Raw genomic sequence first — 15899 nt, 5'->3', positions numbered from 1 at the left:
CGACACCACTTTCTCGTATCAAAGAAACATACAGGAAGCACTCGAACAGTATTGTAGTGAAAGGTAGTAGACAGACATGACACAGAGGGCAGTATTTCTGCTCCCATTTTGGTAGAAAAGAAGCGTGTCTCCATGGTAACTGCCATCAGTTACAATCTGCAATGCAAGACAGCCGCTAGTGTGTGCAGGTTTCACAAAAAAACGCATCTGCCCTCCTGCTTAAGTACTTAGCACCATCTTGATAAATTTATGCACAGCGACGGTGGGCGGTTCCATGCACAATATTTTTTTCTTTTGCTTTTTTTTTTTCGTCTTCAGACAAAACAACAGCCAATTTGTGTTTCATCGCCATTTGCTCCAGTACATGACTTTCGGACTCACTCTCAGATCTGATGAGCTACAAACCTCATTTAACAATCAAACTTGCTGAAGAAGAGATCCTGGATTCTGAATCCATTTTTCCTCTCGTCAGCAATACTGATCCACCTCCCTCACTCTTGTTATCAGTGTCTGCTCTCCTAGTACTGATTTGGGCAAAAACGTGGCATCTCAACAAAGTTGCACGGTTCAGAAATTGAACAGTTTGTCTAAATGGAACAGCAAAGTGAGCAACCAACATAGAATGCAAGTTGAAAAAGGACACAGTGTTTGTCCGCTGCTATCGTCTTAAAAAACGAAAAAAAAAAAATCAAACTTAACATTGCACTTCTTTGTCTTACTTTAACATGCCAACTCTGAAGTCAGTTACGACCAGCGAGAACAGGTCTGAAAAGAAAGAGTTATACTGATTGCTATAAAGCTCTTAAGAATATAACCCTGCTCTGATACGTCATCATCTTTATGTATTGCTCTTGCCACAGAAGTAGCAGAAATGAATAAAATGCCCTTGAGAAATTAGCCATCAAAGGACTCTGAAAACTAGCAAACCAAAACAAAAAGGTCACCAAATTATTTCTTCTGTTTTTAAGTTTTTGTAAAGCATTCAGGGGTCATTTATCGTATCTCTGAGCTCACGTGTTCAGGGTCAATCCACAGCGATTCTTGACATCATGCCTTTTTATGACACACCTTGGCATGCCTGTCACATCATCTTTGTGGAAGTGAGCAAATTCTTCCACTGTGTCACTTTCTCAACTTGCACATATGGGTGGTAGTACACACAGACATCTGAATCTATGCTAATCTAGAAATGAAAAATTGCTTTAATGGCTAACATTCCTTGTACATCTGTCAGCCATCATCCCGAGGACTTGCCTGGCCTGTTGCAACCTCTGAGGGTGCTATACGGTAGCGTCTTCTCCTGCCCAAGAAATCAAGAGTAAGAGACAGGAAGGAAGGTAAAGAGATGTGCAAAATGACTTAATATATCAATGACAATAGAACAAAAAGGTATCATAAAAACTCAAACATACAAATTCATACAAATTTTGCTCTCCTTAGCTATTCTTCTTTGTTTCGTTTTTTTGGTCAGAATTACACATTTCTTCAAAGCACTGTACTTACTAATTCAAAGGTTTAAAGAAGCTTATAGCTCGATAAAAGAAAATACAACAGAAATGGAAATACAGATATAGCAGTGAAAGGATACTGTGATAAGTGGTTGTACAGGTACAATATGTTTAAAGAATGAATTCAGAATTAATAAGAGTAAAAAGAAATGACAGAACTTTTCCTCCTACCTTCCAGAGACAACAGACTTGTCGGGCCTTTTCCCGGGAGGTTTGGGTTTGATTCCTCCAGAACTCCCTGACATGGAAGAAGACTGGCTGTCATCTCGTGACACGGAGATGTCGCCCTCATCTCTTCTACCCCTCCTTTGGGGTACCTCAGGCGATGAGGCTAGAAGTCCTCGAGGCGTGCTGACTGGAGTCACGTCCTCAGCCAGCGAGACGGACACGCTCGTTGCGGCTAAGTCATGCGGCGACAGCCTGCTGGCTGCTCCATTGCACTGGGGCTGCTGGGATGAGTGGTGATGGTAATGATGATGATGATGATGATGAAGGTGGTGGTCTGAATCCTGTGATGGCAACCTCCCTGTTGGGTCAAAATGCACATGATGCTCTGGGCTCCTGCGTAGGTCTACACCACTATCAGGTGCAAGTCTCTCTGACATTGTTTGGTGTTCATCACCATGGCAATGGATGCCATCTGCACATGTTTCACCTGCTGGCCTATCAGGAGCAGCGCCTCCAGAGGCAGCAGCAGCACCAGCCTTTCTTCGATTCGACAGCATCCTCTCTCTCCTCTTTCTTTGTCGAGGTGTCAGTGCCTCCCACGCAAGTCTTGATGCCAGGGCCAGGCCATCAGTGGCAGCAGGTTCGTCACGATGCTGGGAGTCGGTCATGCTTTCACCCAGCTCTTCTTCCAGCGAGGAGGCACGTTCACCCGACAGATTAGATCTCAGGCGATGCCTCCTGGAGGCTGCAGGCGCATTGATGGATTCTGTCATGGAGAATATTCCTTTCTCCTTGACATCAGTGTCATCTTGCATAGATGAGGAACTTTCCCTCCGCAGAGGACCTCGCACAGGCTCTTCTATTCCTTTCTTGAGATCACCTTCAGACGCACTTGTTTCCTGTGGCTGCTTTGTTTTGAAGATTTGTTCTGGTCCTGGATCAGTTCTCCGTCGTTGCCGTTTGGCGAAAAGAGCTGCCTTGGCTGTAGGGGATAGATCTCTCACAGGACCAATTCTGCGAGATGTTTTTCCAGACCCATCTGCTCCTGAAGCAGATACTCCAGATGTCACAGCCTTTCTAGTATCCTCAGATGATACTGGTACATTAGCTTTACTTTTGGGTATTGCACCATGTCGCGCATCACTTCTTTCAGGTACAAACTCTGCAGAAACTTTCTTATCAATTTGATTCAAATCAACATGAAATCCTTCTTTAGATTTCTTTTCTTTTTTAACAGGTGTGTCTGTTGTAAGAAATACATCATCAGGTCCAATGGCAGAGGTATTTTGAGGTGAGCCAGGCCTGTCAGCAGAAGGCATGTCATCATCTGAAAACAATAAAGGTGTTCTGGGGGGCTCCGGAGACTTTGGGGGAGATCTGGGTGGAGTTTTTGGAATTGTGACCATGAGTTCAGGAGGATTCAAGGTGTTTGGTGCCGGTTTCTGTGCTGCCTTTTCTCCAGGCTTTTTAGGGGAGCCTGGTGATTCAGGGGATGGCGAGCGTCGCTTTTCCTTAACACCAAACAGAGGAAGCTTAGCCTTGAGGGAGACAATTATGTCTGACGTTTTGGTAAGCACGCTCTTTGTGATGCCAGGTTTTTGCTGGTCGCTCTTTGAGTTTGCAATTTCAAGCATTCTTGCCGGGTCACTCTCCGACCTGCCTTTTCCCTTTGGCTGACCAAACAGCGATCTCCTGAGTTGCGGTGATTGTCCCGGAGATTTCCTGGTACCATCTGGATGCGATGCCTGTTTTTCCTCTCCGCTAACTGGGAAGGACCCTCGCCTTCCAAGCGCAGGCTTCTGATCGAGATGGGAGGTGGGTTTCAACAAATAGGGCGATATCCTTTTGATGGAGTCTGGTGCTCTGGAGTCTGAAGGCAGTCGTTCCCCCACTGGCATGTCACTCTCAGTTCTGACTGTGTCAATTGAGGATTCACGAACCAATGGGGCATGGGTGGAAGACTCTACAAACATGCTAGGTTCCTGCCAACGTGTTGCGCACTCAGAGAGCTCGGGGTTGCCACCATCTTCATGCAACACGCTCTGCATGACAGCATACGTGGAAGGATCGTAGATGCGTCTCCGTGGAGTGGCAGGTGAGTGAGATGGAGACGGATGGACCACCCCTTTCTCGCTCGCCTGATCGCTCTTGACAGGCACAGAATGACTACTTTCAGAATGAAGACTGGACTCCTCAAAGGTGTCTGACCTGGATGGTTTGAATCTGCGCTGTGTCTTTGGGGAGTCCCCTTGAGACTGTCTGGCACTAGCCTGTCGAGCTGCAGAGCGATCCTGTTTCAACTGCCCTAGTTTACTTTCAAGGAGTATCTTTGGCACTTCTGGTAGCTTTCTTGGCTGCTTGATGGCTCGCCTGCTTTGTGCAGGACTTGTCACGCCCGGAGATGCAATGGATCCATCTTTTCGTGGGCTTCCAAGAGGTTCCTTGTTTGGATCTCTCTTTGGCGTTTCTGGAAGCTGCCTGGCTCGAACGGGGCTCATCCTCTTTCGACCCTTGCTGGATCCTGTTGACTTGGTTTCGCTAGTGCTTTTACTCTTGTCTCCACTACTCTGTCTCTGCACAGGTTTTTTCTCCTTTGTTTTGCCCTCAGCCACCATGTCTGGAAGTTGCTTGTCATTCTTCAGTGCTTTCATGGGACCAGGTTTTGTGCGTTTAGGGCTATGTTTGTCTTCGCTCTTCTTGCTCAAATCAGGGCTTTTGACGTCATCATGAATGCTACTTGTTAGTTCGGACAGAATGTTTTCCATCTCCTCTCTGTCTTTCGATGACTGCCTGGTAACCTCTGCATCAATCTTTTTAAGATCTTTTAAAACAGGTTTGTTCTTTAATAATCCCTCTCCCTGAGGTATTCTATGGTCGCGATCCACTGGCAATGACGGCCTAGCCTCTGCTCCAATAGGCTCGGGGCGATGATTTGGTAAATGTTGCTGTGCTTTACTCTCACCGGCTTTGTCTGGGACAGCTTGGTCATCTTGTTGGAAAAACACATCGTCATCCTCATGCGCCACAGTCGTAGAGAATGACGGTGCCTTTAGCATTTCTCTCCCATTGTTTCCCTTCTTCGCGCTACCCTTGCTTACTTGTTCCTGCTTCTTAATCTCCAAACCTTGCACGGCTGATGGACCTACCGATGCCTTCTCGCTTCCCTTCAGAGTGGTGCTGGTGGTTTCATTCTGTCCATTCTCCTGCTGCTGTTGATCAGCGTTCCAGTTGATGCCTCCTACCAACATCTGCATTACATCTTGGTCCTTTTTGGGTTCTGAGTCCTCTGCAGCTGTAGTGGATGTACTCTCCGCTTTGTCAGCCGTTTTTTTCTTCCCGTACACTGGCTTGTCATTCCAAGGTTTCTTCTTCTTTGAATCACTGTCCTCACTGGTGGGAGGCTTTTGAACCTGCTCCACCTTCTCCTCAAAGTCAGTCTCAGAGATCATGCCAAGGAACAGATCTTCCATCAGCTGTCGCTCCTCTGAACCAGCACGGAGCTTTTCTACAGGTGCTTTAGTAACCGTTTCCTTCACAACCACTGACGGCGATTTTTCAATGATTTCAGCCTTGTCAGAGGTCACCTTCTTCTCATCCTTCAGAGGCAGGTGATTCACTATGGGGTGTGCATCTTGTTTTGTGTCTGTCCTCTTTTGCACAGTATTTGGCACAAGTTTGGTTTGGTTTTCAACCACCTTTCGACTTTCCATCTCCTTCACTTCCCCATTTTGAGTTATCTTTTTAGTCGGAGACAGAGGCTTTATCTTACCTATATCTGCCACAGGGCTTTCAGTTCTTTGCGGCAACTTGCCTACAGACTTTTCTTCTTGCAATGCTGTTTTGGATGGTACTTCATTCAGCAGGTGTGGAACAGGGGACACTTTATCTTTCGCCGTTTCCACAGATGAAGTCTTTGCAAGACTTGGTGCTGGTCCTTCCTGCTTGTGTTCATTTTGACTAGGCTTCTCTGTGGACTTCTGTTGTATAATCACTGTAGCTGACTGTTCTGAGACCAGTGGCTTTGCAGGCTTTTGCTCCTGAGTGTCCTTGATACTAGTATCTGGAGACTTGCGCTGCACTGGCATCCCATGCTCTGCTGAATTCAACAGCTGCTTTGCTGCCGGAACGGGTGCAGCCTTCTGCTCCACAGCCTGAGAGAGCACTGAGATCTTTGCGTGGAGCTTCCCTTGAGTTTGCAGCGAGGCTTTGGATTTATCTGATGCAGTGGCCCCAGGCTTGCTCATATTGGCAGAAGGTGGGGTGTTACTCTCTTGCTTCAATGACAAGCTGCCCTGTGGTTTGGGAGACGGTATTCTCTCTGGAAGGATTGCTCCCTGCTTTGGAGCTGAGTTGGCAATTTCTGGTTGAGGGGACACTGCTCTGTCACTCTTACGAGGAGACTTCTCTTTGGACGAACCAGCAGCCGATAAATTGGGAGATGACGACCGCTCCTGCTTATTCACTACGCCAAGTTGCTGCACTGGAGATGGTGATCGTGATTTAGGTTTGACTGAGAGCGCTTCCTCAGGCTTTGGTGATGGGCTTAGGCTACGCTGTGAGACCTTGTCTCTGTCTTTTGAAGATGGCTCTTGCAGCTTTGGGGAGATGCTTCTCTGAGGTGATGGTATTTCTTCCTTGCTTGATAGTGATTTCTTTTGCAAAACTGGAGAGACAGACTGTTGGACAGGACTTACACTTTGTCTTGTGTCAGTCACCTTCAACTCTGGTTTCAGTTTCACTGTTCCTGGTTTATTTTCAGTCTTCTCTGCCTCTACAGGGCTAACAAAATTGCTTTTCTTCTGTACACTAAGAAAATCTTGTTTATGAATTGCACTTGAGGATTTCCTGTCATCACTAGGTTTCACTGTTTGCTGAGTACCAATTTGAGTCCCAAGGGGCTCTGTTGGTTTGAGTTTATCAGCTTCTAATACTACATCGGTTGGTGCTGGCACTACTGCCGGTGCATCCTTGTTCGCTGGCTGAACAATTCCTGAACTTGATTTTACACCAAGTGTCTGCATGTCTATCCTCTCTGGTTGACTTGAGGTAATTTTCTCCTCTGGTTTGTCAGCTTGTTTCCTAGCCACAGGGGCATCAGTCTCATGCGCAGTTTGCGGTGCTTTGGGTGGCTTGGACAAGACAGCCCTGAGGTCGTTCTTCTGCTCTGCTTTCATCGTGCTCTCAGTCCTACTGGTCTCGGGTACCTTTTTGGAGGAATCCTTTGCGGGCGAAACGGGGGTGGCTTTCAAGTCATGTTTATTGGCCACCTGTATCACTGGACTGAGCTCTCTCCCTTGACGGCCATTCAGAGGCGCACCAATGCCCTTCCCCGACAGCTTAAAATCTGACTTTGTGTCTACTTTCACAGAGGAACCGATGGGAGTGGGCCTGGGCATTAGTTGCTCATCTTTCTTTAGTGTCTCTGGTGCCACTGTGATACTTTTTTGCATAGTTGGCAAGTTTTCCTCAATCGAGGGCTCCCTCTCGCTCACACCAAACTCCATACCGCCGCGATAGGTGCTGACTTCTCCCTCCATGATGGCGTGGCTGTCCATCGTGCGGATCTTAGGTTTATGCCTCTTGTGGAGGAGCCTTCGTTTCCTGTCCTGGGAGCGCTTGGTCTTCCTCAACGCAAACATCTTCTCACTTCCCTTAACTTCTGTCGTCCCTTTGTCTTGCACCTCCTTCTCCTGAGTGATTCCCGATTCCACCACCTCTTCCTCATTCTCCTCCTCGTTCTGCTCTTCCTCCTCCTCCTCCTCTTCCTCTTCCTCCTCTTCCTGCACCTCCTTCTCCTCATCCTGCTTCTCCTGGCTCTCGTCCACCTTCTCCTGTGGCACTGGGATGTTCTCCACCAGCCTGATCTCAACGTTAGCCTTCTTGATGTTTTCATCAGGATGCATGATTTTGCCTTCCAGCTTCTCAGGGCTTGAAGGTATTTCAAGTCTGTGGAAAAAAAAAGAAACAAAGCAAAACTCTAAATCAATTACCAAATATTTCTTAGGTGGACAGTGTACCATGGAGAAAGTTTATTGAAATTTGAGTAGAAAAACAATTTAAGGAATATAGAGAGTCGAGTGAATGTGATGTCACATGAAAGTGCCATGGCAATTACAAAAGAAAGAAAGCCACTTGGAAGAAACAAAAAGAAGAAACATACTATATCAGACAATCTATTTGAATTCATGGGACCAGTAAAAGATCATTATCTTATTTTCTTGAAAATTCTCACTGATCTCTTGCTGTTCATATATTGATGAGATACTCAAAACTTTTTTTTTTTTTTAATCTACTGGGCAAATTACTCTTTACAGCAATTTCAATTTTGAATTTAATATTTGACACCTTGGATCATGTGACACACAATCACTTGTGTTTGTTAATAGGAGTAATTTCAAAATAAAGTAGAGGTATTTTGTGTGGGCAAATGCTATGAGGGTCATTTCTTTGAAATACGGACAGCCACAAAAGGGGACAGATGACCATAACCACAATAAAATGCCCATATCAGCTGCAGCCACAAACACCTCTATGAAAAATTGACCAGTTATCATGTTATTCCGGGCAGAATGACTTGAAAATAATGATCAGTCAGATATATTAGGATTTGAGACTGGCATAACTGGGTTGCATGGGAAAAAAAATCTTAAAATTTCAAGACTTTATGCACAAACTTTATGGCAAGTTGTGAGGTGATGAAATCATCAACTCACTATTTGCATATTCATAACGACTGTTCAAGTACTGTTTTCATGTAAACAAACAAAACTTCACAATTTCATAAGTTCCTTAATTCTTTCTCAAATTTTAATAAAATTTTCACTGTTGTGCTTGAAAAATTTTACTCTTTCTTTTCAGACTAACTTTTGACTGGTAAAGAGTTTACCTATATAAACAACATTTAGATTTTGTTTCTCGAGCCTGACACAAGACAAACTACCAAACAGAGAAAGTGAATAGGGATAGTTTGAAGTCGTTACCCTTTCTTCCGCACTGGGCTGGTGGGGGAGGGAAGCGAGTTGACAGTGCCGTCGCCATGGGGACGCTCCCAGTCGTACATGTCCGTCTCCTTGATGTTCTTTCGGTTAATGCACCTGTCCAGCAGGGAATGGAGGAACTGGATGATGGAAGCAGAAGGACAGAAGGGAGACGGGAAGATTGGGAGAAAATGGATAAAACGGGATGAAATCACGCATGTATTCAATAGTTTTCAGCCGCAACAAATGATAAAAGATATCAAACATACAATAAGACACATACAAGTGAAATAACGTCACCCATCATAACTGTTGCCTAATTTAGTGTTGAATGACAGTCAAAGGGAGTCATGCTATATCAAAGGTAAATTTGCTATGGAATAACGTCATAAGTACAATTTTCTTCTGTGTGTGCCAAGTGCAAATCTTTAATTAAGTCACATCAATTGAATTATCTTAAAATCATTAATCTTGAAAAAAATGACACGTTTGCATGACATTACACATAAATTAGATAAATTAATTCACAGTCTTTCATATCTGAAAGCCTATCAGTCTATTGAATCAATTTATCTATCATCTATTTATAGTCACATTTGACTCTAGAAAACAACACATTTTCATACATACAAGTGCACATGCAAGTTTACAGTTATCCATGAATAATCAGATTCAAAGAAATATTATATCTGAGGCGTATCCCAGACAAAATGCCTGACACAATCCTACCTTATAATCTGGCTTATCGGCATACTCAAGGGACTGTATATGTTCCAGGATCTGTCTGAACTCCATGGGCATGTGCTTGAGAAGGAGGCGATGGTCGTACTTCTCCTTGAGGAGGCCAACTTGTTCCTGCACAGAGAAGAGAATTTGACGACATCATTTACCATTTGCAGATGAAACAAATGCCAAGTTTTAGTGCTTCAAAATAGTTCTAAAATGTGAGATAGGGATAGAAACAACCAATGTAAAAATGTTAATCAGTGTAATCAATGTTAAGTATCGCTAAATATACAAAATGTGAGCAATAGTTATGAGAAAATTGTTTCTAGAATAAACCATCTACAGTTATGGTTTATAGAGAAAAATAGCAATATCTCCTTGTATGATAGGCGATATTGAAAAATCTTTTTATGGTATGATGTTTTGTGATACAACTGACCTACACATATGCAGCAAATGTGATAACTAAAACATTTTTAAATCATTGATTCCAATAGTAAACAGTACTTTTAAAGGAAGGTTCCAAGAGTTTGAATACAAAAACAGATAAATGCAAAATTCTCAGATTTTTTAATGTAAGGCCATCATCAAATGGGAATAAATGAAATCTTTTCAATGACAAATTATCATTTATATTCTAATTATTTTCTTTGATTTACGGCAGATTAGAATTCAAATATCTCAAATGGATAAAAATGAATATATCTGTTTTTGTATTTAAACTCTTCATTCACCCACAGAACACATACATGTAACATTGGGGTTGCAGAGAGTCAGGGAACTGTTATCAGCTCAACAAGGAAAAGTAGAAATTACGCGGTGCGTAACATATGTCCCCGCCGGAAGTAGCATTTTGTAACAAAATGTGCAATATAGGTAAAAAATCAAGGTCAAAGGTCAAAGAAGTCAAAGGTCAAAATTCTGTGTAGAAGTTTTGAAGCCCTCACCTAGTGCTATCACATAAAGCAAACGGAATCGAAATCGGGTTAGAAATGGCGAAGGAGTAGCATTTTGTAGCCAATGTACAATATAGGTCAAAAATCAAGGTCAAAGGTCAAAGAAGACAAAGGTCAAAATTCTGTGTAGAAGTTTTGAAGCCCTCACCTAGTGCTATCACATAAAGCAAACGGAATCGAAATCGGGTTAGAAATGGCGAAGGAGTAGCATTCTGTAGCAAAATGCACAATGTAGGTCAAAAATCAAGGTCAAAGGTTAAAGAAGTCAAAGGTCAAAATTCTGTGTAGAAGTTTTGAAGCCCTCAACTAGTGCCATCATATAAAGCAAACGGAATCGAAATCGGGTTAAAAATGGTGAAGGAGTAGCATTTCGTAGCAAAATGTACAATATAGGTCAAAAATCAAGGTCAAAGGTCAAAGAAGTCAAAGGTCAAAATTCTGTGTAGAAGTTTTGAAGCCCTCACCTAGTGCCATCACATAAAGCAAACGGAATCGAAATCGGGTTAGAAATGGCGAAGGAGTAGCATTTTGTAGCAAAATGTACAATATAGGTCAAAAAATCAAGGTCAAAGGTCAAAGAAGTCAAAGGTCAAAATTCTGTGTAGAAGTTTTGAAGCCCTCACCTAGTGCCATCACATAAAGCAAACAGAATCGAAATCGGGTTAGAAATGGCGAAGGAGTAGCATTTTGTAGCAAAATGTACAATACAGGTCAAAAATCAAGGTCAAAGGTCAAAGAAGTCAAAGGTCAAAATTCTGTGTAGAAGTTTTGAAGCCCTCACCTAGTGCCATCACATAAAGCAAACGGAATCGAAATCGGGTTAGAAATGGCGAAGGAGTAGCATTTTGTAGCAAAATGTACAATATAGGTCAAAGGTCAAGGTCAAAGGTCACGACTGAAATTCTGTGTAGAAGTTTCAAAGCTCCCATGTAGTGCTATCATATAAAGCAAACAGAATCAAAATTGGCTCATAAATGACAGAGAAGTAGCGAATTGAAGATTTTGATCACACACGGACGCACACACGGACACACGGACGGACGGACGGACGGACGGACACACGGACACACACACGTACGGAGCCCGTTTCATAGTCCCCTGCTCGAACTCGTTCGGCGGGGACAATGAGATGTCAATTGATTACCATAAGTACTAGGATCTAAACAAAGACACTTAATTCATCATGTGATTACCATAAATTTACTCATGAAACTCACTATCTTGAATATGTTCACAAAATGTGCCAGTGTTGCAAATTACATGTAACTGACACTAATGTACGACTGTGTGTAAAAGAACGTAATTATGCATTCTCACTCACCTACCTTATGAACAATCAGGAAAGAAAGAATACATATTGCTAGGTAAAGAACCTCACACCAAGAATGGAGAAGTCCTTCTGAATGAAGTTTCATATGTAGCATTGGAAAAATGTGACACCACATCTTAAAGATAGTCGACATAAAAATTGTTCAGCTAACAGTTTTATCTTGATTTTCTTGTACTCAACATCTGTTACTTTTAAATATTTCCTGCTATAGAATGAAGATCCTTCTCACATGTCAGTCTTTTCCATCAATCTTAATAAGAATGAACATTTTGGAGATAAGTGACAAAGGATTTTTAATGTAAATTTTGATAACAATTTAAAGTTAATTCTGAAAGGCTGACTAAACTGAACAGGGAAGCCAGTGGCACGCAATGTTTCAAATTGATTCTAACTTTCAATATTGATTTGAATTCTCTTTGAAAGACCCCCTGCCTTGTTCATGCTCTATGTATCATACTTCTGAAGTAGGCACGGGTAATTAGTGGGGGGGGGGGGGGGGGGGGAAGGGGCAGTTTGTTGAAAACTACGTAAAGAGGAGACACAAACCTTGTCCTTGATTTTCCTCCAAGGTAACTGACCAATGATAAACTCTACCAACATGTAGAACAGGGACCACAAATCATCCTGACGACCCATTTCCTGAAACGAGACAAAATAAAGAGAAAGGGTTCGAGTCTTCTAGTCGTCTCCACATCAAGGCCTGGTGGTAGAGGGCATACAATGATGCTTCAAACTGCTGGCACAACAAGCCTTGATTCAACTCAAATGATGTGATATTAAAAACTGTTTTCAGACTTATGTCAGCTAGAGTGACAACAGTTATCATGACAAAGCATGACAGACACTTGAAGAAAATTCTCAGTAAGATGTTTTGCAAGTAAATAATGACACCACAATGCATGAAGTCATTATGTGTTCATGACTCTAAAATATGAAGCATCCTAAAAATGGATTTATATCATCTATAGAGATATCAATCATCAATTCAACATTTACATGCTCACAGACAAAACAGCCTGGAAAGTGACGTAGTCTTAGCATCATCAAAATCTTTATGATGAAATGTAAAGTTACAATATCTGACACCAATGACAGTTTCTAAAAGATCTTATGAAAACATAATCACTTCCTTGAATCGGCCTGGTGACGTTATCAACAGTGTAGGATTACGAAACTAATGATAATACTGGTCAGAGTCATTCACCAATATGGGCGATGTCTATGTTAGGATCGGTAGGTCACTTTCATGCGATGAGATCGTCCACTTACTCTATTTCTATGGGCATTGACAGACGCATAGCGAACAGTTCCACGAAAACCAGCAACAGGTCGAGGCTGTAAAGGAATGGAGCACAGGAAAGCATATCAGAACATTTCTCTGAAACAGTTAATGTGCCTACATCACTGCTACATTGGAAATCTTCCCAAAGCATAGTAGCCACCTTCCTATTAGTAAAACTGCCGCAAGCTGCATAATGCTAGAATGAGAGTCAAAAGTTATAACCAGTATCAGTTATAGAGCAGTCGTGTGAGAATTTTACAAACAATAGTATATGATACAAATTAATATAAGACTGCAAATCTAATTCTCTGGAGAAGCTTGAATACCAAGATAAGAGTTGGGGATATGTACAACATTTGCCACACTACAATGGAGGACAGATTACTTGTCTTATTGTTCTGTCACAATGAAAACAGATTTAGGGATCAACTCGTTTTGAGGGTTTTTTTCTCTCTTCTTACTCCATTATCTTTCCTGATTTGTTTTCTGTATTGAACAATATCATTACATGTACAACCATAATTCCTAAAACAAGTACCAACCCAAATCAAGACAGACTAATAGCCTGCCTGGGAAAATGATCTTCATTTCAGAGGAGATTCAACTAATGGCCAGTCACTATTCAATTTTTGTCTGTTTTGGAGTAAAAAAAAATTTTCTTCAGATTTTCAATAAAATTTTCAATAAAATAGAATGTCTATGCAAGATTTTATGTCTTTAGAACATATCAAATTTTCTTGCCCCAAGGATCAACTGAATATATCCCAGCCATCTGGCCTTGAAACCTTTGTGGGATTGATTCATAAGGGCAATTCTGAGATACAGGCTGAAAATGCAAGAGTTGGCTTAAAGGGGGAATCCAGTCCTAAAAAAAAAAAAAAAAAAAAGTTAGTCTGATAAAAAAGAGTAAAATCTTACAAATTTAATGGTAAAAATTTGACTGAAATCAGATAAAAAATAAGGAAGTTATGAAATTTTGAAGTTTTGCTTATTTCTGCGAAGCAGTTCTTGTACAGTGGGTATGAATATGCAAATGAGTGAGCTAGCCATGTCGTACCCTCACAATTTTGCATTGATCGTATAAAAGAAAAAAAAAATGATGACAATTCAATGTTTCTGTCATTTAAGTCTGAAACTTGACATTATTCGTGGTTAAATAACTTCAGAATAGTAATCAGTTAGATATATGAGGATTTGAGCCTCGGGCATAATTGCATTTGAATGAAAAACAAGAAGTTACAAAATTTTATGTACAATTAAAACTATATGGTAAGTTGTGAGGGAATGACATGCTCACTTTGCCATTTGCATATTCACATTGACTGTTCAAGAACTGTTTCCCCCAAAATATTGAAACTTCAAAATGTTATAACTTCCTTAATTTTCACCCGATTTCGATCAAATTTATACTGTAGAACTGGTAATATTTTACTCTTTCTTATCAGACTAACTTATATTTGAACTGGATTTCCCCTTTAAGGGCAATTCTGAGATGCAGGCTGAACACGCAAGAGTTCACTAAAGACAGACACCTTTTAATGATCTGAGGCGTGTTCTGACTATGCCTCAGTGATCCATGCACAGTGAGAGAGTAGCAGACCTCTACAGTAAGCACTCTCAGTGGTTCATGAACGCACTATCTTTGGATTGAAAATCTCGGATCAAATTTCCTTCTGAATCACCGAGAGAAGAGGAAAACGTTTCTCAAATTTCCTCTCAATTTCTCTGAACGCTTCGGCCCTCCTCCTTCCTTCTTTTTTTTCTGACATAAAATCATTTCACAGAATCTGTGATATTTTGCCATAAATATCTGACTGCATACTTCATAGTCTACTGCTCAGTCTCTGAAGCACAAACATGAAAACAGGTACATGGGACTATATAATGTTTTCTCTTTAAAGAAATATTTTTGGAAAAGCCTTTATACACATTTCTTGACTGAACCCAATGTGCATATATGCTGAGTGCTTTATCTCTATGAGCACTGGAGGAACATGAAGTTTGTTGATATTCTTTGGTAATGTTTCCTTTTACTTTTTTTTTTTAAACCATGAGTAGACACTGGGGTCTCTTTAGAGTTCTTCTCACACACTGATAACTTGTTTGACTTTAGAATTATTGGTCATGTGATGACCAGAAATGGCATATGGTACCATTAAACAGCAAGAAGCCTCAGAGCAGATGGCTTCTTACAAAGTCCTTCCACGAGATCTGCAATTAACCATTACTATCAGAATCCTACAAATTCTGCCACCTGTTACTAACGGAGATTACCCACCGTTCTGACTTGACCTTGTGAGTTTGTGTACTGTCTTGCCAGGCCAAAGTCCAGCATGAAAACCTTGCGCATAGTGTTAGACAGCTTCCCTATTGCAAAGTTGCTCTACAAAGAAGACCATAAACAGAGAAAACAAACAAAAAATAAAAACATGTAAAATTCTGCAGTTTCGTACACCAATGCAAAATGGGTGATAAACTTCTCATGGTTATTTAACAGACAAAAGCAATATATACATACACTCAGCAAAAAAAAGAAAGTAAACACTTTTTCAAGTTCTTATTTTTCATAGAAGATTTTGATGAAAATCAATGTATTACATACCAAATTGAAGATAATTCAATTGGCTATCAAACTGGTAGGTCAATATAAAAGAAAATGTTACGCATGAGTGAAAGCATTTGTTTTTGTCCTCCAAGGTACAAAAGTAAAAATTGCAAAAACTGACATGTTGTCTTTCATTTGGAAATGCCCTTCAAGATAACAATGATAACAAAAGACCAATTTAACAGAGTGGGAGACATGAATGAAATAACAAAAATAAGTTTTGGTTCTCTTTATGTCTTTATAACCTCAAACAAAATCAATGTTAAAAAACTAAAGGGGGAAAATAAGAATTTTCTGTCAACTCAAACTTCAAATGACAGAGGGAGTAAGGGCACAATGATGATTAA

At 41.3% G+C, this 15899-nt stretch overlaps 1 protein-coding gene across 1 annotated transcript; it reads right to left on the bottom strand.

The window, feature by feature from the left end:
* Positions 1–739: 739 nt before the first annotated feature.
* Positions 740–15330, bottom strand: LOC139723162 (uncharacterized; the record flags this gene model as incomplete). The annotated part of the gene is made up of 7 exons (XM_071634423.1): positions 740–1300; positions 1680–7622; positions 8657–8793; positions 9383–9508; positions 12212–12304; positions 12935–13000; positions 15226–15330. Coding segments are annotated over 7 exons (6540 nt in total), but the record flags the coding sequence as incomplete, so codon positions are not given.
* Between the last annotated feature and the right edge of the window lie 569 nt (positions 15331–15899).

The sequence above is a fragment of the Diadema antillarum genome, unplaced genomic scaffold (genome assembly GCF_040938485.1).
Source record: "Diadema antillarum isolate AM-2024a unplaced genomic scaffold, OU_Dant_1.0 scf00000182, whole genome shotgun sequence".
Taxonomy (NCBI): domain Eukaryota; kingdom Metazoa; phylum Echinodermata; class Echinoidea; order Diadematoida; family Diadematidae; genus Diadema; species Diadema antillarum.
This window is presented reverse-complemented; position numbering and strand designations above follow the sequence as displayed.